Source organism: Sturnira hondurensis, unplaced genomic scaffold (genome assembly GCF_014824575.4).
Source record: "Sturnira hondurensis isolate 20B ecotype Veracruz unplaced genomic scaffold, ASM1482457v3 Scaffold0007865, whole genome shotgun sequence".
Lineage (NCBI taxonomy): Eukaryota > Metazoa > Chordata > Mammalia > Chiroptera > Phyllostomidae > Sturnira > Sturnira hondurensis.
The window spans coordinates 389,843-411,927 of record NW_028080496.1 but is presented as its reverse complement, the minus strand read 5'-3'; the positions used below and the strand labels follow the sequence as shown (position 1 = coordinate 411,927).

General features: G+C 53.3%; 2 protein-coding genes across 8 annotated transcripts in view; one reads left to right on the top strand and one right to left on the bottom strand.

Moving 5' to 3' along the window:
• Positions 1–11,690, top strand: part of SKIC8 (SKI8 subunit of superkiller complex) — a 20,934-nt gene extending 9,244 nt beyond the window's left edge. The window contains exons 1-12 of one of the 5 annotated variants that reach the window (XM_037053440.1): positions 616–685; positions 2,507–2,594; positions 3,287–3,337; positions 3,892–3,919; positions 5,628–5,733; positions 6,083–6,255; positions 7,742–7,890; positions 8,073–8,166; positions 8,537–8,630; positions 10,104–10,196; positions 10,647–10,725; positions 11,397–11,690. In XM_037053440.1, coding sequence (XP_036909335.1) covers positions 3,326–3,337; positions 3,892–3,919; positions 5,628–5,733; positions 6,083–6,255; positions 7,742–7,890; positions 8,073–8,166; positions 8,537–8,630; positions 10,104–10,196; positions 10,647–10,725; positions 11,397–11,486 — 918 coding nt within the window. In that variant the 5' untranslated portion in view covers positions 616–685; positions 2,507–2,594; positions 3,287–3,325 and the 3' untranslated portion in view covers positions 11,487–11,690. Of the gene's footprint in view, positions 1–599; positions 686–1,026; positions 1,122–2,506; positions 2,595–3,286; positions 3,338–3,891; positions 3,920–5,627; positions 5,734–6,082; positions 6,256–7,741; positions 7,891–8,072; positions 8,167–8,536; positions 8,631–10,103; positions 10,197–10,646; positions 10,726–11,396 lie in introns of those variants that run through there. The other 4 variants (XM_037053441.1, XM_037053439.1, XM_037053442.1 and 1 more) reach the window with 4 other exon arrangements.
• Positions 1–22,085, bottom strand: part of DNAJA4 (DnaJ heat shock protein family (Hsp40) member A4) — a 25,708-nt gene extending 3,623 nt beyond the window's left edge. Inside the window, exons 1-7 of one of the 3 annotated variants that reach the window (XM_037053437.1) lie at positions 21,762–22,085; positions 18,669–18,849; positions 16,831–16,935; positions 15,680–15,907; positions 15,367–15,597; positions 14,288–14,388; positions 13,952–14,194 (exon numbers count right to left, since the gene is read on the bottom strand). In XM_037053437.1, coding sequence (XP_036909332.1) covers positions 13,979–14,194; positions 14,288–14,388; positions 15,367–15,597; positions 15,680–15,907; positions 16,831–16,935; positions 18,669–18,849; positions 21,762–21,893 — 1,194 coding nt within the window. In that variant the 5' untranslated portion in view covers positions 21,894–22,085 and the 3' untranslated portion in view covers positions 13,952–13,978. Of the gene's footprint in view, positions 1–12,495; positions 14,195–14,287; positions 14,389–15,366; positions 15,598–15,679; positions 15,908–16,830; positions 16,936–18,668; positions 18,850–21,761 lie in introns of those variants that run through there. The other 2 variants (XM_037053436.1, XM_037053438.1) reach the window with 2 other exon arrangements.

The window sequence follows — 22,085 nt, the reverse complement described above, 5'->3', positions numbered from 1 at the left end:
TACTATTCATGATACACTCTTACGTCTTCTATTTTTTAATGTAGTCTGTTTCTTTTGGGGGAGCTACATAGTTGTATTCTTGGTTGACAAAAACTGACTTAATACCCAAAACAATTTGCTCCAACTGGAAATTAACAGTAGCGGATTTGGAAGCAAGCGAACAGAGGGTGAAAGCCTCAAGTTTTCTGACAACAGATAAAAGGCATAAACGCGACCGGTGTGCTTTTACAATAATCTGGAGGAGGGGTATGTACACTTGCATTGATATTTGTCACACTAAGAGGTTGTGACTTGAATTTTTCAGAACAAATCTCTATTTTTCTGAAAATTGTTAAACATCAGAACCGGGAAGTCATCAGGTTTAGTCCAATAGCAGAGCAGAAACGGAGAAACCCGAGACCGCACCTGCGGCCGTAAGAACCTGAACCTGGGCCTTGGGAGCAGTTCCCGGGGCTCCGCCCCTCGGGGAATGGGCGGGGAGAGGCGTGGTCTCCCCCGCCACCCGCCGGTTTCCACCCACTTCCCCCCTCCAAGGTGGCTGGGTGTCCGCAGGGGGCGCTGCGGCACGCGCCGGCGCCCTGGAAGCGGGCGAAGTGCCCCACCTCCTCGTGAGTTCATCACCGTGCGTCGCGGTCGCGCCGAATGCGTCGACGTGCGCCCGGGCTGTACGACTGGGCTTGAGTCGGTGAGTCTGGATTCCGGGCCGGTAGGGGTGCCCGTCGTCTGGGCCGCTGATGGCCCAGGCGGGAGGGCGAATCCGCCAGGGTGGACCCGAGGCTGCCCCCAAGCAGAGCTGCTCCCGGCAGCGGGCCAGAGATGGCTTCTGTGACTGTTTACTCTGCTGCCTCGCGGGGTGCATCCTGGGAATGTTCGGTGCAGCCCAGAGATTGGGGCTGGTGTCTTTGCGGGACAGGTGCCTGTCCCAGGAGATGGAAGGACCGCCCTAACCGAACTTTTCCCGAGAAGAGCCATGCTCTCTCCCTAGATAGCGAGCCTCCCATCACCGGACAGGTCCAAGCGCAGCCGGGTTCGCTGTGCTTCAAGTCCCGTTTGGTGTGGTGGGTCATTCATGCCAGAGCGCTCCCACCCAGGCACGAGGGGTGCCTTTTGGAGACGCAGAGGTGCGAGTCTGAATCCGCTTAAGGAATTGTGAGAAAATTGCCTAAAGAGAGAAGGGGGCAAAAGCGGGCTTTGGGGTCCCCTGGGTTCTGAAGTTCTTGCTACCAGAGACTGGTGTAGGGGGTGATATAGCTTGGTGCCCTCTAACGTAGCTTGTATCACCTACTGTCAGACCGACTTTGGGGACGCTTCCTTCACAGCTGTCAGTCTCACTTCCCGTGTCAGGAAGGAGATGATAATAAGAAAACTTACCGAATGGGTTTTCTTACTGAAAATGAGGGTTAAGTGAGCTAACCCAAGTGTATGGGCCCGACTCAGTACATCCTCAAATGTGACTCCTTGATGGAATCACGCCATTGTGTGAGGAGGCTGCTTCTTGGAGGCTGGCTTCCTGCAAGTCCCCTACCCTTTCCTCCTTTCCCTCTGTTGCTGCGAATGAGGAGAGGGGATTGGAAGCAGGGAGGGCTGGGCCTGAGTAGAGGTCCAATGCCAGTCACTTTGGCAAAACTGTCCGTCCTACCCTGGGCAGCACTGGCTCTTGGGTCGCAGATGAATTGAGCACCACCAGCTTGGATGTGATCTTGACAGGCAAGAGTTATTTAGATATATTATTTGGGGTTCTTTTTTTGTTTGTTTGTTTTTTCTGTATTCTTGGAAAAACTTCACAGTACACTTTTGGGATTTGCAAAGTTAAAGCAAGTAACCTGAACGCCTTAGCTGTGTGATATCTTTTGCTCATGAATAGAATGAAGAGGGCCATGAACAAGAGTGAGAGGAAAAATTGCATCCTTATGTGCTCCAACCCCTAATTGAAATTTAGCATTTTTTTCAACGATAAATGTAGGCAACAAGTCATAATATTAACAGTGCTACTTTGTCCCTAAAAGAAATCACAATTATTTTCATATGCAAGGATAACGTGTAAGCACATCACAACTTTGAAATTATGGTAGTTACTGGGCTTGCGGCTGGGTATTGTTACATCATGTATTACTAAAAAGTGACATGTTATACTCTCACAAGTTTGTTTTAGATAAAATTTCAGCATACAGTTGCTCATTATTTTCAGTGTCTGTATTTAAATGTGTCTGTGTGATTTATATAGTGTCTGTATATTCAGGGTCAGTGTCAAACTTGCCTATGAGTGAAAATTTATTGGTAGCCCCCAAACCAGGATTTAGGGTGCTTTTGCGCTCTTCTGAGGATGTGTGTGAGGTGGTGAGAAGTTCAGGTCACCTGTTGCACATGTGACATCGGTGAACAGGGAGGTGCTCACATCTGCTTTCTTGTTCAGCTCACACTGTAAACAGGTGCCCTTTTCCAGTCTTTGTAGCACCACAATCTGTGCATATTTGTGCTTTTTTTTGGTGTTCACTGTTTACACTAGCCTCCAAGCACAGTGCCAAAGTGCTGTCATATTGTTTCTAAGTGTGGAAAGGCCCTGCTGTGCCCTGCAGAGGAAATGGGGGTGTGAGGTGAGCTTCGTTTAGGCATGCAGAGTGCTGCTGGCCAGGAGCTCAGCATGAAAGAATTACCAATGCATAGTAAGTAAAGTGTCTTTACAGAGAAACTCACACATAACAAAGCTACGTGTTGATTGGCTAACAAAAATGTTGTTGCCAGAAGCTTGCAGGACCTAACCCGATATTCCCCCTGGGAGCAAAAGAAGATTAAAAGGTCCTTTGGTTTTATTTCTCTGATGAACAGGAAGGAACAGAGACTGGTCCCTCTGTGGTCAGACTTGGGGAGAAGAAAACATGGGAGGGGTAAGGTGTTAGTCAAGCCCCTGGGCTCCAAGGGGCTTGTGACAGGAACTCCTGGGACTGACTCATAGAAAAGGGCCAGGGCACATCCCTGGCAAAGGGTTGCCTGATTTTTTTTTTAAAGATTTTATTTATGTTTAGAGGGGAAGGGAAGGAGAGAAGGAAAGAAATATCAATGTATGGTGGCCTCTTGTGAGTCCCCTGCTGGGAACTGGCCCGCAACCCAAGCATGTGCCCTGACTGGGAATCGAACCGCGATCGTGTCGTTCGCAGGCCCGTGTTCAATCCACTGAGCCACACCAGCCAGGGCTGGTTGCCTGATTTTCTTAGTCAAGGGGAACCTCCTGTAGCCCCCTCTGTCCTGGTGACACCCCATAACTGAAAGCCTTGTGTTGTTTCCACAGAGCTATCTGGCCTTCGGCCCTTCATCCTTGGCTAAGGAAATGACCAACCAGGTAAGGCTGAAGTGAGGAGAGGACACCAGTGGGTCTGTTAGGCAGGTGTGCGACTGCAGTGGGGAATCGAGGGTCCAGGCCTGCTCTGCCTCTGAAGGGTGGGTGCGGGGGCACCAGCGGAGCGCACACACCTGGAGGAGGATTATGTTATCTCAGTCTCACCAGGTTACGGAGGAATTGAGGAACTGAAGTGAATTTGTACACAAAAACCAAAAAACAAAGACCAGGAAAGGAGAGACATCTTTCTAATAAGATTAGGGACAAAGTTAACAGGTTATTCTGTAGGCTGTACAGTATTATCCAATTGCAAAAATTAAGCTGCAAAGTGGACTCTGAGCTTCCTGGTGGCCAGAGTACATTTATTAGTCTGTTTCCTTAGAACTAATTTTTTTCTGGTGTGGCTCCAAATCCTGCATGAGCAGGAGCCCAGGAGCTGGCAGGAGGGGAGGGCGACGCCGTGGAGACCGGGTCTGCTGGGGCAAGCGTTTTAGGCCGGGGATGTGAGACGTCTGAGACCTGACCATGGGTCTAATGTGGCTTCTGTTCCTTTTCAGTACAGTATCCTCTTCAAACAAGAGCAAGGTAAGCAGCCTGCTCATTTGAGCAAATTCACCCGTGAAAACAGTGTTGTCTCTGGTGTCTCTTGAGATTCTTGTCACGCTGACCAGACACCCAAGTGTACTCGCTTTGTGGCAAAATTGGCAGAGGCAGATGAAGACAAATACACTTAAAAACAAGCAAACAAACAACAACAAAAATCAAAGGCATTCAGATGACAGGCTGGAGAGCTCCCGGCTGAGGATGTGGCCGTGAGCTTCCCAGCTGCCAGGTGAAGCAGGGAAATGCGCCAAGTGTCGGCTCATTGGGAGGGTGAACTGGAGCCTGGCCCTGAACTCAGAACTTGCTTCGGAGGTCTTCACTCAGCCCACAGAGGACTTTTGACCTTAATGACAGCGGAGGATGTGACAGTGAGGTGGGAAGCACCAAGGACCGCAGCAGTGGCAGTGGGGATGGCAGCAGGGGCAGGTCCAAGTCCCCGCCAGGAGTATGGCTGGCCCGTGACAGTGGGCGTCGCACCTGGAAAGGGGGTGGCGGCCTCTCTGCACGCATCTCAGCTCTTAGCACAGCGCAGATGAGTTAGGAAAGGCCCGGAGGAACGTGTGGGATGGCTGACGAACGCTCTTCCGCACTAGGCAGCTGACATTCACGTGGTCTGAAGTTCAGGCTAAAGCATTCGTCCACCGCAGTCGGAATGGGCGACCGGGGCTAATCGGGCCTCAGCAAACAAACAACATCCAGCAACATCCAGTCTGCAGCCTGGGATGCAGCCAGTGCCACCCTGCTCGCGCCGGGTGGGGATCGGCAGAGCCGTGATGCTGTGACTCGCAGTTGGGTGCAGTGCCCTCACGTGCACAGCTTGCAGGGGTGTCCCCGCAGAAGTGCATCCAGGCAGGAAGAGCGCCTCCACGCACACCGCCACACTCACACTCCCGCCAGGGCTGCAGGCCCAGTGTGGGGCCCACAGGGGCAGCCTCCACACTTGCAGCTCCAGGGGGACTTCAGTTATTGGGGAGATTGGCTTTGATTTCCAGCTCTGCCCTTCTTGGCTTTTGAGCTTGGCTGAGCTGCTGGGCCTCTCCAGGCCTCTGATTCCTCATCTGTAAAAGGAGGTGATGTTAACAGTGCTTCCTTCCTAGGGTTGTGGTGGCGAGTAAGTGAGGAAATACAGAAGGACTGATGTCGGAACCGGCCCATCGAGAATAACACAGCTCGTGTGGGGGCCGCAGCAGGTGCTTGCGTGCAGACCTCTGCTGCTCACGTGAGCTGCCTGCTGCTTCCCAGAGACCTGGCAGGTCGCCGTTAGCAGGTTTAGGTCTCTCTTCTGGGCGGTGCAGGAGGGCGCCCCGCCGGCTCTGCTCGTTTTGGTCCAGTGGTAGTAGCCATTTCGGACAGACACATGCTGGACAGCGTGTCCGAGTGGACCAGTCAGACCACTGGGGGACTGCCACCCACCTGGCAGATGTGCCTTGGGCAGGTGGCTCCTTCAGAACCTCCTGTTCTCACGTGTGGCTCCGCAGTTGTAGTAAAAGCTCTGGGAAGGGCACTTCGTGAAACAGGAAGCAGACAGGTGGGTTGGCCTGAGAATTGTTATAACCGCATTTAGCTCCATTTTATTTAGCACATTCAGTTTAGAAGTTGCATGAAGTCTCTTTAAGTGACTTTTGTGTGTGTGCGGTAAATTTTAATCCAACCATTTGGATAAATGACTTTTTAATGTTTTCTATTCTAGCCCATGACGATGCCATTTGGTCAGTGGCCTGGGGGACAAACAAGAAAGAAAACTCTGAGACAGTGGTCACGGGGTCCCTGGACGACCTGGTGAAGGTCTGGAAATGGTGAGCACCCTCGCCCCTAACATACAGCCTTGGAAGTTGGGGCTTGGGGGTTTGCTTCCAGGCTCCCAAGTGAGGTCAGGAAAGTACGCACTGTCATGTAGGCAAGAAAGCAGTGGGTGTGTGGGGGTGTGACAGAGCAGCTCGTCTCTCCTTTGCCTTCCTGTTACTCAGTGCTGAGCCCAGTGGTATTTTAGAAAAAGGCCCATGGTCACAGTGTGGCTGCTCGTGGTGTGCAGGGCCTCCTCGTGCGTCTCTGCTCCCCCACTTCTCAGACCCTGGGGGGCATGGTCAGGTGCCGGGCACGGTCGGTTGTGTGTGAAGAAGTCCATTTCTTTGTCCCCCATCGAAGGTGTGATGAGAGGCTGGACCTGCAGTGGAGTCTGGAGGGACACCAGCTGGGCGTGGTGTCCGTGGACATCAGCCACACTCTGCCCATCGCTGCGTCCAGTTCCCTTGATGCTCACATTCGTCTCTGGGACTTGGAAAACGGCAAACAGATCAAGTCCATCGATGCAGGACCTGGTAAGAGTTCCCGGTCAGGCGTCTGGGGCCCGAGCACAGCCCCTCGGAGGCAGTGCTCCGCATCTGCTCGAATGAACACCATCATCCTTTGGGAGTAAAGCTGGATATTAAAGAGAGCTGTTGGATGAATAGGTCTTTGTTGATCGAGTATTTTTAACTTAACTTGCTTTTTAAAACAAACATTTCATAAGATATGTGATAGAGCTAAATGATTCATCATTACTTTGAAGGTGTGCATTAAAATTTGCAAGAAACTTTTATTTTAAAACTCCCCCTGGAATATGGAGCTGGCTCCTCTGTGCTGGGAGCCACTGTCCACCAAGAGTCCAGGCCTCTCCTTCACTGTCCTGTGGGCTGAGCGGGGCACCAGGTCCCTGGTCCTTGAGCCCCAGGATTGAGGCAAGGGACCTGGGAGTCTTTCTCTCCTTTCCCTCTGACCCAGCTGGCCCTGGTTCTGGCAGGTGCAGGAGGAGAGGGCTGAGGGCCCGTGGGACAAGGCCTGGGTGGCAAGTGGACAGCTGGGTCATTCCTGCATCTGGGCCCTGGCCATACTGGCTTCCAGAGCCCTGTGCATCTGAGAAGAGAAAGGCTAACATAGCATCCGTGACCCACAAGGAGGTACAAACCGCGCAGGCAGGAGTCTGCAGCCAGTCCGTCCAGGCAAAGGACGGGGCCGTTGAAAGCAACTCAGTTGTCCCGGAACACTAGCTGATTTGCCTTCTCACAGTGCCTCTTCCCAGCCCTGTTCCCTGTAAATCTGTGGAAAATGCTTGGTCACACTGTGGTTTTCTGTAAGAGTATTTCTAGTCCATCTCCCTTCATTTGCAGTCTTAGGTAGGTAAAATGTCACCTCTCTAATTTCACTCTGAACTTAAGTACACAGCTCAGCGAGTGTTAGTGACAGATGGTGCCTGTGAGGCCGGCCCTCCGTTCTGTGCCCTCCCCTCGTGCCTGTTTATGGTCCATCCGTCGCCCTGTCAGCCTCAGGCAGCCACTTGTCTGCTTTCTGTGTCTAGAGTGTCGCGTTTTTGAAAAGTTTCATGAAGGTGGAATCGTATGGTCTGGCACAGCTCGCTCCTTCTCAGGCGTGATGTGTTCCGGGTTCCTCCGTGCTGAGGCACGGAGCAGCTGTTCGCTCCTCTTTGTTGTCCAGACTGTCCCCCTGTGCGGAGGCCCCGCACTTAGTTCGTCGGTTCCCCAACAGGGGACACCGGCTACCTCCCAGTTGGTGACGCTGAGTGAAGCTTCGTGCACACCCGTGTGGAAGCCTCGGCACAGAGCTGGCTTTCTTCGTCTCTGGTGGGTTCCTGGCAGTGCAGTTGCCTGGTGTTAAGGAAAGCGGTTTCACTTCAGAAGCTATCAAGCGTTTTTCAGAGTCGCTGTACCATTTAATGTTCCCACCAGTGTTCTAAAAGTTTTTAAAATCTTAGTTAAGGTCACATCTTTTCTCATGGTAGTTTTCTTTGTTTGTTTGTTTCCTATGCAGTGGATGCCTGGACTTTGGCCTTTTCTCCTGATTCCCAGTATCTGGCCACCGGGACTCATGTAGGCAAAGTGAACATTTTTGGTGTCGAAAGTGGGAAAAAGGAATATTCTTTGGACACGAGAGGAAAATTCATTCTTAGCATTGCCTATGTAAGGAAACGTTGCTCTCTTGTCTCTGCTTCTCTGCGTTCGCCCTCCCAACCCGCTGTGTTTGTTCCGCGGGGCAGGGCCCAGGGGCTTGTCGGACGCTGCCGTCTGGCCGGTGGGTTGCCTGCTGGGCAGGGCTGGCTCTACGTGGGGTCTCATGCGTTCCCCATGTGTTGTGTGCGCAGAGTCCTGATGGGAAGTATCTGGCCAGTGGAGCTATAGACGGAATCATCAATATTTTCGACATCGCAACCGGAAAACTGCTGCATACGCTGGAAGGTGCGGCTCGTCGCTTCCTTTTGTGCAGATGGGGATGTCGGGCCCCAGCGGAAGCAGTGTTGCTTCACTGAAGGGCGGAGGAGCAGTAGGTCTGCAAGGTAGCCGTCTCGGAAACCGGGGGTGCCTCCGGGTTTCAGTTCCGTGACTGCAGGCATCACCTAGAGCGTCAGCTGCGGAGAAGTGGCTCCAGGAGGAGGGGCCTGGGTCATATGGACGATTCCAGAACACGAGGAGGCTGGGTCCAGTCTGCACCCTCCTCTCTGATGGAAGCGGCTCGGTGTCATTGGGAGGGACAAAGCTGGTGGGAAGCACATGTGAGGGGACGGGAAACGGTGGTCACCAGGTTAACGAGGGCCTTTGTGAACTGCAGGCCATGCCATGCCCATTCGCTCCCTGACCTTCTCCCCGGACTCCCAGCTGCTCGTCACTGCCTCAGACGATGGCTACATCAAGATCTACGATGTGTGAGTCACCCTCTGGGATGCAGGCTTCTCCCCTGACACCGGTGCCCGCTTGTCTCTTCTTGTTGTTGTTAAAGACTTGTGCTCGGGTCGCGGGGGGCCTCTCCTCCCCATCAGGCCTTCCTGCCTGTGAGTGCAGAGAGTCCTGCAGGGAGGCGTGTGTGGATTACCTGCTGGGATCAGAGACTCGCTGTTGTGTTTTGGGCGTCCTGTCTCTTGCGGGACCCACTGGTTGTAAATTCTTTGGGGTAGGTAAGCAGCATGAAGATGGGGAGACAGAGCCCTGGGCTGTAGCTGCCCGGGGTGATGGCCGAGAGTTCCCAAGGGGTGGACCACTCCCGCTGGCACCGCTCGGCCCCAGGGGCAGCAGGTCCGGGTCAGGGAGCCCTTTGTCATTGGGGTTTGACTCAGGTAGGGACAGGAGTCGATCATCCTCTTTGATCAATGGTTCTCTGAAGCCTGGCATTTCCCATCAGCCTCAGTCCCACACCCGCTCCCCCAGGACTCCCTCTGAGGTGGCAGATATGGGTCCTGACACTTTGACTGGGCACTGCGGTCAGCATGCCTCTGGCTCCCAGCTCCCAAACCTGGCATTGGGATCCACGGGGCATGTGCCCACAGTCATAGCCATGGGAGTCGGGGCAGCGCCCCTTCTCACTGGTTTTGATAGACCTGGAGTCAGAGCTGCAGCTGCCGGGGAGCCGCACCAGGACGTGCTGCCCAGAGCGGTGGGCGGCTCTCGGGCTGGGCCGTCCATGGGAGCAGAGCCCGTGCGGCCTGGAGGGCCCAGCTCTCATTTCTACAGGCCTTCATTGCCGAGCCCCATCCTCACTCCCTGCAGCCCGTGCGGTGGCCGCAGGGAGTAGCGCCCCTGCACTGTGGGAGCGGGACCCGGCTGAGGTGGGGTACCGACTGAAGACCTGGAGCTTCCCACGGAGGCTGCATCCTATCCTTGTACCTACCCCCGGGGGGTTGTTCACAGGCGTGAAACCGCAGTCAGGCCTTCGGGTGGCTCTCCTGTCGTAGGTCATTTGACTTCACTTTTTTAGAAAGGGAGAACGGCAGTAGCAGTTACACTCGCACTGCCCCTGGTCAGGTGAAAATGGACTGTGCAGGTGAGCCGCAGAGGCGCTGGCCCCGCCTGGAACCTGCTGCTGTCCTCAGCCTCCCGTCGTCGGAGCCGCCTACTGAGCCCCTGGAGTTCGGCTCCCCCTCTGTTTTGACTTCTAAGCACTCCGCTTGTCATGGGTCTTACTGTCAGCGACACTGACCTGTTTTGGGTTAATGCCACTGTGAAACTGACTTTCTGTGGTGCATGATGCCCTTTCCCTGAAAAGGGGGTTGTAGATCTACTGATGTTATTATCGAGGCCAGCAGATTGGGTCCAATTAAACAGGCAGAGTTAATGATGTACCTTCAGTGACTTGCTCCGGAGCTAATGACATCTCTATTTTCTCTGACACTTGCTCCTTTCAGACAACACGCCAACTTAGCTGGCACGCTGAGTGGCCACGCATCCTGGGTACTGAACGTGGCGTTCTGTCCTGACGACACTCACTTTGTTTCCAGGTATGTACGATCCTTAGCCCTTCCTCAAAAGTGTGAACTGCCTTAAAATTTACAGAAGGTGTGGCCTGTTTTTTATTCAGTGGCCTTTGTCCTCTGCAGTGTGTTTTATTTTTCGGTTGTGAAGTTAGTTGCCCTTAGCTGGAACAAACATGGATTCTTTTGAACAGTTCAGCTCTTAGTTTTTCCTTATAAACTGAGGATTCTGCCTTCAGGGCTTTAAGGATGTGAGACTGCCGGATGAGAGTGCCGGGGCCAGGCAGGGGACAGCGTCAGAGGTGGCTGCTCTGGGAGCAGATGGCCGCCCCTGCGGAGTCCACGCCCTGGCCAGCTCCTGGGTGAATGCGGACAGGGTGCAGCGGAGCGAGAGGGTAGGGTTTTTGGTCACGAGTCCTTCCAACTTCAGACCAGTCTGAGAGCTTTGCTAATACGAATGTTTCCTTTTTTAAATAGTTCATCGGACAAAAGTGTAAAGGTCTGGGATGTGGGGACGAGAACTTGTGTTCACACCTTCTTTGACCACCAGGATCAGGTAGGACATCGGTGACATTGCAGTTCTTTGTGGCCTGCTCGCATTGACCGACCACTGCGCTAAACGCTCTCCTTTCCTCGCCGCCCGAGTCATCGGGCCAGTGGACCCGGCACCAAGCTGCTGCCGCTCAGACGTCCTGCAGCCTGTGTCCTGTGCGCACTCTCTGGGCAGCGCTGGGCACGTGTAGGCCAGGGAGCACGGTGCCAGACGCGCAACCTCTAAACGCCGTTTGGAAAACACTTTGGTGGTGTCTGGGCCCCTCACCTGGGGTGGCCCGGCTGGGGCGGCTGGGGAGAGGCCTTCCTGTTCAGAAGTTTCTGCTGCTTGAACAGTCATCACTTGTCATTGTGGGGCCTGTCCAAGGAGATGATTTGTTTAATTTTTTAAAAAGGTTTATTTTTATAGAGAGGGGAAGGGAGCGAGAAAGAGAGGGAGAGAAGCATCCGTATGCCATTGGCTCCCTCTCGCTGGCACCCTTCTCAGGACCTGGTCTATAACCCAGGCATGTGGCCTGACTGGGAATTGAACCTGCGACCTTTTGGTTCCCAGGCCAGAACTCAATCCACTGAGCCCTACCAGCCAGGATGGAAATGAAAATAGAGTAAGGATGTTTGTTTGCAAAGAATAAAGAAAGGCATTAGCAGAACTTTTTTCTTTTACTTTATTTACAGGTCTGGGGAGTAAAATACAATGGAAATGGCTCAAAAATTGTGTCTGTTGGAGACGATCAGGAAATTCACATCTACGATTGTCCAATTTAAACGTCAAGATTTTCCATGCTGATGCTGCCGAGAGAATGTACAGAGAGAATGTACAGATTGAACATAACATTCCTTATCTTTGTAGCTTGTTTCAAAGAAATACAGCATTTATTATAGCAGAAACATAAACTTTGTAGATACAGTATAAACCTTTTCATGTTTTATTGGAAATGCTGCTCATAACATTTGTTCTTAGTGCAAACACCAGATTCTCAAACATGCTCCTTTTCCTCGCGCCGTTTTGCTGGCACACGGTGAGTGGAGTCGGCGTTGTTATGGGAAAGTGACTGTCAGTCTCCCACGGAGATCCAGGTACCCACTGATCCGGGTACAGCTTAGAAATACTGGCTCGCCCCCAGGGTGCCAGGAGGTTGAGTCGTGCAGAAGCTGTGACGAGGAAGAGGCTGTACTGCAGGAAACATTGGACTGGCTGGGTACGTCCCTCTGTCCTTCCTGTGTGGACGTCCTTCCATTTGATGAACTAGTAATGGCCTCGCCACACTCTCTCTGCTTCACTCTGCTGATTTCAGACAAGTCTCCAGCTCGCTGGTGGACATTGTTGCCTCAGCAATGTACAGGCTCCCGCCCGCGCCTGCTGCCCACTCCTGCCCCACCCGTTGGCCCCGGCACCTGTGCCTGAGATTGGTCTGTGTGTGAACGGGAGGTGTGCACAGCCGACACTGGAGCTTGCTCTCATTGATCATAGCGGCACATGCCTGTAAGTCAGGCCCTGTGCCCTGCTTCTCTCTCCTGCCCCCCTGCCCTGCTCACCCCGCTGTGACCGTACAGGCCATGGTCCTCCCACAGTCTGCCGGCGACAAGGCTCCCCCGCACCCTGCCACCCTTTCCCATTACTCTCAGTCTTCATAGCCGTTGTCACTGCCTGCTGGTTGTGTCTGTCCCCCAAATGAAGCTCCATGTGTGGAGACTTCATCCCATTATATCGACAAGCTGGCACATAACGCTGTTCGTTTGAGGTCCGGAAAATAAAACACCAAAGCCCTTTGTCTCTCATACCAGCTCAACTTTAATTTTAAAGTGACAAATGTACAGGTGGAATAAATTTGAAGCAACACCCTCCAGATTCCATTCACATGAGAAGGAAGGAGCCAAATGTAACTGTGCCCCATCGCCCACTAAACAGCTCTCTGGAGATCGTTTGTGAGGAAGTCGCAGCACAGGAACAGGGCGCCCTGCAGGTGTGGTCCGTCTGTACACTGACGTCCACATGGGCTCCATCGGAAGCACAGGTTTTATGTCTGTCCTGACCAGTGATCACAGTGGCACCGCAGGCTCTTCCACACCCACGTCAAGCAAATTGCTTGGCCTCCCAGGGGGGGCCCCCAGTGTGTACCACACTCGCAGGAGCCGTGTGTCCCAGTGAGTGCACGTGACGAGTGGCCTCTGCTTTAGCCTAGCAGCTCAGAAGGTAGCTTTTCTTTGCGACTGTTTTGGGAAGGACAGGAGTGACGGCTCCAAGTTGAGGGAACCCCCCATTTAAACTGGCCTGCCTGCCAGGACTGAAAGGACACATCCTGAGCAGGAAGCCACCTCTGTGGCTGAGTGGCGGGAGGCACCGTGCTTCAGAAGGTGCGGAGTCTGGGCGGGTCAGGTGGAACACAGACGTCGTGTGCCCCTCCAGACCCCCCAGGTGTCCAGGAAGCGCCAGGGGCAGGCCACCTGCATTATTCAGTGGCTGCACTGAGGCTGCTGGGGACACGGAAGGTTTCATTTTCTTCACAAGGAAGCACTTTGGTGGGCAAGCATTCCAACATTTGTTGACAGAAAAGCATTAAAACCATCAGAAAGGTGCAGGAGGCACAAGGCAAACAGTTACATCCATGTTTCACTGAAAACACAGGTCCGTCCTCACCACGAGGTCACAGGAAGCCTCCAGGAGAGGTGATCAGACACACTGACACTCCATTCCATTCACTCGGGTGCAGAGCGCTAGGAACCATGGTGGCCGAGGCCCAGTCCGCCTGGACCAGGCACCGCAGCCAAGGCGAGTCCACAGACGCGCCTCTGCTCTCGAGGAGGGTCAGCTGGAAGCCAGACTCGGATGTCATGTTAGCAGCCCTGAGATCAGCTTCCCTCCGTGCCTCTGCCCAGGAGGGAAGGAAAGCGACCCAGACCGGGGGTGGGCCAGGCCCCAGGCCCCAGACGGAGGGCTGCGGCCTGAACTGCGTCTGTGGGGGAACGAAGTCGGGCAAAGCCTCGACGAGCTCACCACGTCAGTGTGGTCGCTGGCCTTGCCGTGGATCCCAAACATGGAAATAAACTGATTCTGTATGCAGAGTGGAGGTGGTTTACACTTAAAACGTTTAAATATAATTAAGTTATAACAGGTTACAACCAAAAGAAAACCCAAAAGACACTCAGCCATTGAGAATGCTGAACACATACACAGGACACCCCGACCAGGCTATCAGAGCGATGCTGTTTTCACTGTGCTGACCTCACACTCGCTGCGTGCTCGTGCAGCGGGGCCGTCAGGCTGTCTGGCACTGCACCCCGGCCCGCGGCCCGTCGTCGTCCTCCTCGTAGGCCTCCCGGTGCTGGCGCCAGCTCTGGTCGTTGGGGTCAAACTCCTGCAGCTCCACTTGGTCCATGTCGTCTGTGACCCTCACCTTCTGCCGGGGGGGCAGCAGAGCTTCTAGCTGAGAAAGCCTGTCTTGAGGAAGCCAGTGTTTTTCGGGAAAGATTACCTGTAAAAGGCGATGGGAGAGAGCAGGAGGTGTGTGTTCCCTTCCCAATGAAGCCCTTTGCTCTGTCCCATGAAAACCAACAGGTGAACTCACCAGGAACTGGATGATCAGGCTGCCCTTCTCCAGGGGCGCTTTGTAGATGGGCATTCCCTCGTTCCGCACGCATTTCAGGTCCCCATGCTTGACCACCTCACCTGCCGTGGGAAAGGTTCAGCTACAAGATGGGGGCGGAGGGAGCCCTGAAGGGTCAGACTCCCACCCTCCAGCCTTACATCTCAGATGGCCACAAGAAAAGTTGCCCCCGGGGCGGGGGTCTAGGGTGCGTGGGTGGCTTAGCCTCCACCACACCTGTGCAGACATTCTGTGGCATGGACAAGGGACCTTAAGTGTATTCTGAGGCAGCTTCAAGCCAAGGTGCTAGCCTGACCTCCCCTCTTCCACATGCCTGCCATCCCCTCAGCCCCTCCCAGGCAGGGGCACTGGTGCCCTTGCAAACTCTCGCCCTCCCGAGAGCTGGGAGCCTGGTGTCTACCCAAGCTGGTGGGCTGACCAAACTCAAGAACCTTTTTGGTTCCTCAAGTAGCTCCCTCCAGCTCCCCCAGGTAGTGCAGACAGTCCTATGGATGCCTGCGAGGGTACACTGAGAGGTCCTTCCTCAGGAAAATTCTGTTTTTAAAATGTCTCTTGCATGCAGTCGCCAACATTGAGGCTGGAGGAACATGTGGATGGATCACAAATAACCACTGACTGAAAAACACTTCTCATCCGCCAGGTCTTCCTCCTATGCAAAAATTAAGTTTAAAATTCTAGCCTCACTGGCAATTTCCAGGTAGAATCTTAGTACACTTGCATTGATATTTGTCACACTAAGAGGTTGTGACTTGAATTTTTCAGAACAAAGCTCTATTTTTCTGAAAATTTTTAAACATCAGAACTGGGAAGATTCCCGTTTGAGGCTCTTCCCCCTGCTCCCACTGTGAGATTTTTTTCTAGGAGATTATTTTAAAATTAATAAATTTTCCAAGCCATTAACGGGGACTTTAAACCTAGAGAAAATCTAGTCGTAATGTATGTAACAGAGTGCAGCCTTTCGGGTGAGACCAGGCTCCGTGGCCAGTAGTTTCAAGGCAAACGTACTGGCAACGACGACGGGCGCACACGTGAACCGTTACCTGATTTGGACGTGATGACGAGGACTCGTTCGTCCAGTGTTTGTATGGTCTTCTTGAAGCCGCAAAGGGCTTCAGAAAGCTGGATCTTCATTTTCATGATCAAGTCATGGCCTCGCCTCTGAAAGACACTGTGATCCTTCTGGTCCAGCACGATGATGACGTCCCCGGGCTCCAGCTCGGGCTCCTGGTCGCCTTCTCCGTGAAAGACTATCTTCTGCCCATCCTTCATACCTGCGGAACATTGTCCCTCCCTGATGCGCCATTTCTCTCAGAAACCACACTTCGTACAGAGCACCAAGGGGCACGCCCTCACCTTTGTCAACGTGCACCTCGATGATCTTCTTCTCCCGGACCACCTTGGCGCCCTCGCAGCTCTCGCAGCGGTCCTTGGGGTTGATGCGCTCGCCCTGGCCCTTGCACTCGATGCACATGGTCTGGATCTGCTGCACCATGCCCGGCCCGATCTGCTGGATGTGGACCTGCATCCCGCGGCCCTTGCACAGCGGGCACTTCTCCACCGAGCCCTTCTTCCCGCCGACACCTGCGGACAGGGTGGGTGGACAGACGAGAGCTGAGCTCTTCCCAGAGGCACGGCTGCTGTGGGACCACCGTGGGGGATAAACCGCCACTTGGACTATTTATAAATAGTCCCAGGACAAGGAAGGTGGAAGTGGCTGGGTGCTTCTCGCTGAGACGATGGCCAGATGATAACACGGGATCTCCACCATTTGTGGTTTTGGTGGTGCCACACCAAATCCAGTGCTAAAGCCCCATCAGCTGTAGTTGCTTCCACCCCAGGGGGAAACACCCAGGCCACAGGTGACCGAGTAGGGTAGGCTGTGGAGGACCAGAGAGCACAGCCCTGTCACGGGGTGGGGCAGCCACCCGGCTCAGCCCGTTCTCTGGGGGACAGCGAGTTCCTTAGAAATCAGATTTTAAAAGTTACACAGACCACATGTACATTTAAGTCAAGTGAATAGAACACAGGCATGTCTGTTTGTATTGTCTGTTTGCACTACGAGTTGAATAGCTGTGACAGGGACCACGTGACCCACAAAACCTAAAGTATGTACTAGCTGGCCCTTTGCCAAAAAAGTCTGCTGACTCCTAGAGTCAGCAGGGGGAACTGCTGTATTTTTAAATGGTTTAAATACTGTCATATATTAGTGGCTTTGGAGGGGGTGGGGGTGGGGAGAAAACACAGACAACTGTAATTGAGCAACAATAAAACAATTTAAATTAAAAAGTAAATTAAAATAATTGTTATATATTAAATAAATATGCAGTCAACATAAAAATCATACAAATGAAACAAATTTGTTCCTCAGGTTGCCTGCTGGCAATCTGTGTTTAACCCTCCCTTTGAAAAGATCATTTAATTTTTTTCTGAATTATAAAACACTTAGAATTGTTTCCAGATCTAAGGAATCAGAACTTTGAGAGTCATTAAAAAATTGATTTTACCTTCACATTTCTCACAAATTATATTTTTCTGCAGGGCCAATTTCTTTGTGACTCCATTATATAAATCTTCAAGAGTTACAGACAACTGATGTACAACATTCTTGCCTTACGAAGGGGGAGGAAAAGAAAAAGCAATTAGTAAATGAGTGAATATACCACTGTATCAAATGCCACACATAGGACTCTCGTGTGAAGTCTCTCTAGAGACTCGGAGCTGGGCCTGGGCCACCGTCCCCTCCCTGCTCATTCCTCTGGCTCTCTACCAACAATGAGAACTAACACCCCTTCTAGCGAGGAGCTAATTAATCATTTATAGATGTCAACACAAATACTTTCCATCTTTATTTCCAAAACAAATCTGAGGACAGCGATCGCTGAGCGAACCTAAAGCAATGTTACAATGAAATGGATTGCCCAGGTTCTCCCCGTGAAAGGAGCCCTTTGCCCACAGGGGAGGGTACGAAAACCCGTCTCTGGACCTTTCAGTGAAACTTCCTTGAGCCTAACGCACTTGACTCTGAGCTCTTCTGTAATTTGCGGCCAAGTGGAAACCCTTTCATCTGTGCAGGCAGGACAGTGGGCCTTTTGTCTTCAGTTGGGGAGTCTGAGCTACTGCTGTGCCCACCTGTCAGGACCGGAGCATCAGGGCCCTCGCTGCTGCTCACAGCCCCTGAGACAAGCTGTCCTTGTTTACCGGCTGTCAACTTGCAGAGATGACTGAACTAAGGACAAGAAATTGTTCGTCCCCAACAGAGAGAGAGCTGGGCAAGAGACGTCCAAGGTTTTCATCACATCTACATCGTCCAATCTACGAGCGGGCAACACACCCAGGAAACAGGGCAAGGACTTCTCCCCCAAAACACTGAGATTTTCAGCATATAGTTCACAGAATTGGCAGTCAAGCTTTTTGAAGCTCAAGTCAACCTTAAGGTGAGAACCAGTGTAGCCTTGTTTAGGGGCCTCTTGTTGACCTCCCACCACCCTTCGTCAACCCCAAGGCAGAGCTTTTTCATTCTGCTTTTGTCCAGGGTCATGATATTGGTTATCCACCCGGTTTCAAGGTCCACACTGTTGACCATACTGTCAACAGTATGCTAAGCAGACAGTGGGGGCTATGAGACATCACCAGTGACAGTCACAGGGGACAGCCTGTAGTTTGGCAGGAGATGAGAGGTAGAAAAATTAGGAAGAGCAAATCCCAGAACTCAAAAACTACAGCCTAGGGCCATTCAGCTCAGGACTAAATCCCTCATCTATTTCATGGGGATCAGGCTGCTAATCTTAATGCATTCTGAAGAGGGAGGCAGCTAGGTTCTTTTACCCGAGATGTTTAAACATAAAAGGGTAGATTTTGTTGCCTAGAAAGTCTCCTGAGCAGGCTGAGAAAAGGAGGCCACCCGCACACAGCAGAGCACCCGCCCAACACAGGGCCCAGGCCCAGGGCAGAGGCGGGGGAGGGAGAAGGTGCAGGCAGGCAGAGAGGTGCTCTTGGCAGTGAGGTCACTGATAGCCCCAGGAGGTGCCACCATGTCTCTGAGGACACTCAGGAGCTTGACCCCAATGACAGAGAAAAGAGGGCAAGATGAACCTGACCTTCCTCCTTTCTGTACACCCCTCCATCTGCTCCTTTATATGTGGTATTTAGAGGGTGGCAGCTTATTGCTAAATGTACTGAGAGATTCCAGGAAGCCTGGATACTAGACAAGGGATGAAGTAGTTAAAATGAATGGTTCCCAAATCATGATACTTGTACCCTCTTAAGTCATGATCTGTCCTGATCCCAATAATGAACAATTTGGAAACTATACGACCTGCTTAAGGTCTTCAAAAGCATTTACCTCTTCTCTCTCTAGCCATCCGCCCTCCGCCACCGAAGAACATGTCGAAGATGTCCATGGGGGAGGAGAAGCTGGGGCTGCCCAAGCCTCCCTCCTTGATGGCCTGCTCGCCGCCCTGGTCATAAATCTCCCTTTTCTTTGGATCTGAAAGCACTTCATATGCCTGGGATATGAGCTTAAACTTTAAAAGAAAAAAAAAAGAGCAATTAAAAAGAGATAAGGTGCCCTAGCACCTTAGGAGTTAAGGTTAGAACATCATCCTGATACACCAAGGTTACGGATTTGACCTCAGGTCAGGGCACATACCAGAATCAGCCAGCAAATACACCAGTAAGTGGAACAACGAGTCAATGTTTCTCTCTCTGTCACTCTCTCTTTCTTTCCCCTTTCCTCTCTCTTTCTCAAATTAATCAATAAACAGAATTTTAAACAAGGTAAGCTTCAGGTTGTGTTATTAAGCAAACCACTATATGGATGCAATGTCAGAGGTTCTGCACCCAACACCCCAGGGTAACTGGTCTGTCCATTATCTGGAACTCGATTTTTCCATTTACTCCCCTTGTAAGGTGGGAGACATGGGGTGAACGTTATTATGGGACCAGTGGCAGGCAGGGCCCCTGAAGAGAACAAGGGACAGCAGTGGGGAGGAAAGTGTCTCCTACTCAGGTGGCACCGGACAGGAAAGTCATGTGGAACTAGGAGGCAGCAAGCCCAGTTAGGACTTCGCCTACAACCGGAGCCAGCCCAGGACTTGCGAGGATTGCTTTACGGGGTTACTAGCATGAAATTCATCTACAGATGTCTTGTGAGTGGCTATCCACCACAGGCTGCGAGCACGGTGTGCAAACCTATACTTTCCCCCAAAGTCCGGCCCCTCCCGCAGTTTCCCTGATGTGCCAGTTATTGGCAAGACCAGATAACTCGCTCCCTCCTGTCTCAGCTGCCAACAAATCCTTTTGGCACTACCTTCAGATACACCTCTTTGGTGCCCTGAGACAGACAAAATACCCCACGTGTTGCATTCCCACCAAAAACGTGATCACTGGAATCCAGTTGCAAAGAAAAAAACCCCCAGAAAACTCAAATGGAAGGACACTGTGCAAAACTAAAATACAGGAACGTTCAATGCAATGTGTGATCCTGGAAGGCACCTTGCACTGGAGAAAAAATGGCTCTTTTATGATTTTTTTTAACTTTCATGAAAATCTTATTCAAACTAAAAGTTACAGTGAAATTGGCCAAAAGAACAAAGGCACCTGGAAAGCCGGTTAAGGTAACAGCCAGGAATATAACCCCTGTCCTTGCCAGAGAGGGAGGAGCTCACTGGCCCACCTCCCGGTATCCCACGGAAACCAGCCGCGAGGAAAGAAGCACGGACTCCAGGACAGAGAGCCCGACAACAAACACTCGCGACCAGTGCTAAGCAACACAGGACAACAGGGCACAAAACAAAGATCAACACACCAATGGCCGTCTCAGTTATCCTGGAGCCGGTGGGGACAGGACCGCCTTAATCTATTTTTGAAGAGACATTAATAATACAGTGAGACACTCAGGAGGAAAGAAGGTTCCACCTACGGCGGCTGAAGTGGACGAGCAATACACACAGACTTGCACGAAAAGAAAAGGTCGACACGGTGTGCCCCGCACACAGGAGGGCCAGGCGGGAGGTTATCTGGTGAATGAACAAACGAGTTCTCTTTTAGGGACCATCATATCGGGACAACAGGGACATCGTTCCCTTCGATTTCCAATCCCGCTTCCGCCCGCACTGCAACAATGTCCCTCCACGGGGCTGTCTCCTCCTCCCACACGGAGTTCTTTCCATTGTGTTCTCCTCCGCTGTCTCCATTCATTCAGCCAGCCGACAGGCACGCGTGGGCGTGGGGCCCTGTCGGCGTGGCGCTGGGGAGTGCGGGTGTCACCCGCGGAGTCCCACTCAAAGCAGGCTGAAGGCCGGCTCTGCAGCCCAGCCCAGGGGCCAGGGGCCGCCTCTGGAGGAAGTCCGGGCTGAGAACAGGTTTCCAGGGCTTTCCCCTTCTCTGGAAGGTGAGCCCGTCGCCTGCTGAGGGGGGCCTGCCAGACTTGGCCAGTAAGGGCCTCACGCACGTGACACTAATTCAGTGCTGCCAACAAACATTGGGCTAACACACCAAACAGCGCACCCGGACAGCTGTGCAGAGGGCAACGCCCAAGGAAAGGCATTTTAACCCTAACCTGGGGGCGCCCTCCTTCCCAGGGATTCTCAGACACGGGGTCCAGGGACCGAGCAGAGCGAATCCAGGAGTCACTGACACCCGGGCCCGAACCCAGCCGGCCTCAGACATATGGTCCCGCAGGGAAGCTTTTTAACTTTGTGGCAGCCCCACTCGGCACCTGTAGCTAAATATAAATATTTTATCACTGTCGCCACCCGGCCACCCGTCCTGAAGCAGCTGTCCCCAGTTTGGCAGACAGGTTGTTTGATATCGGCGTCGGTTGCCCCGACTAACTGCTGGGGGGGATAATGGGTGACTTCAAAAGCGGCCGGGTGCCCCTGCGCTCAGCTCCTAGAAAAGCCTCCCCGCCCCCCAACCCCGCTGAGGACAGCAGCATTTTGTAAGAAAATGACACGACGTGAACGGAGTGGGAAGGGCGATCCGCCTTCAGCAGAGAGACGCCGGTCGTTTGAGGACAGACGCCGGTCGTTTGGGGCCCGGGTGAAAAGGGTGACCGACGGTTTCCAGGACGCAGGTTCCAGGGGTTAGTGGTCCTGAGGATGAGCTATGAGTCATTTGTCACCGAGCGCCCCGAACATTCGAGTCAGACGAGGTCCCTGTTTAAAAAGGGCCACCGGACCGCGCGGCGAGGTCCGACCCGGCTTCTCCCGCCGGAAAGAAGGGCGCAGACCCCACTTCCGGCTCGGGCGGCGCCGGGCGCCGGGCGCCGGGCGAAGCCGGTTCCCGCGGGTCGCGCCGCGCGCCGACTCCCGCGTCAGCCCCGCCCCCCGCCCGCCGGCCGCGGGCCCCTCAGGCCCCCCACGCCCCCCGGCCCGCCCCCCACGTCCCGTCCGCGGCGTCCCCCTCGCCGCGCACGCCCCCCACGCCGCCGCACCTTCTCGCCCTCGTCCGGGTTCTTGTCCGGGTGGTACTTGAGCGCCAGCTTCCGGTAGGCCTTCTTGATCTCCTCGGGCGGGGCGCTCGGCTTCACCCCCAGGATGTCGTAGTACTCCGTCTCCTTCACCATCTTGTCCCCGCGGCGCCGGCGGGCGACGCCGCTCAGGAGGCCGCTCCGCGCCCCGCCGCCCGCCCGGCCCGGTCACCTCACGGCCAGTCCCCGTCCCGTACGCCCCGGGCGCGTCACGGCCACGTCACGGCCGCGTCTCGCCGCAACCCCGTCACGGCCTCGGTCCCGTCAGTCGCGCTCCCGCTCGCTCTC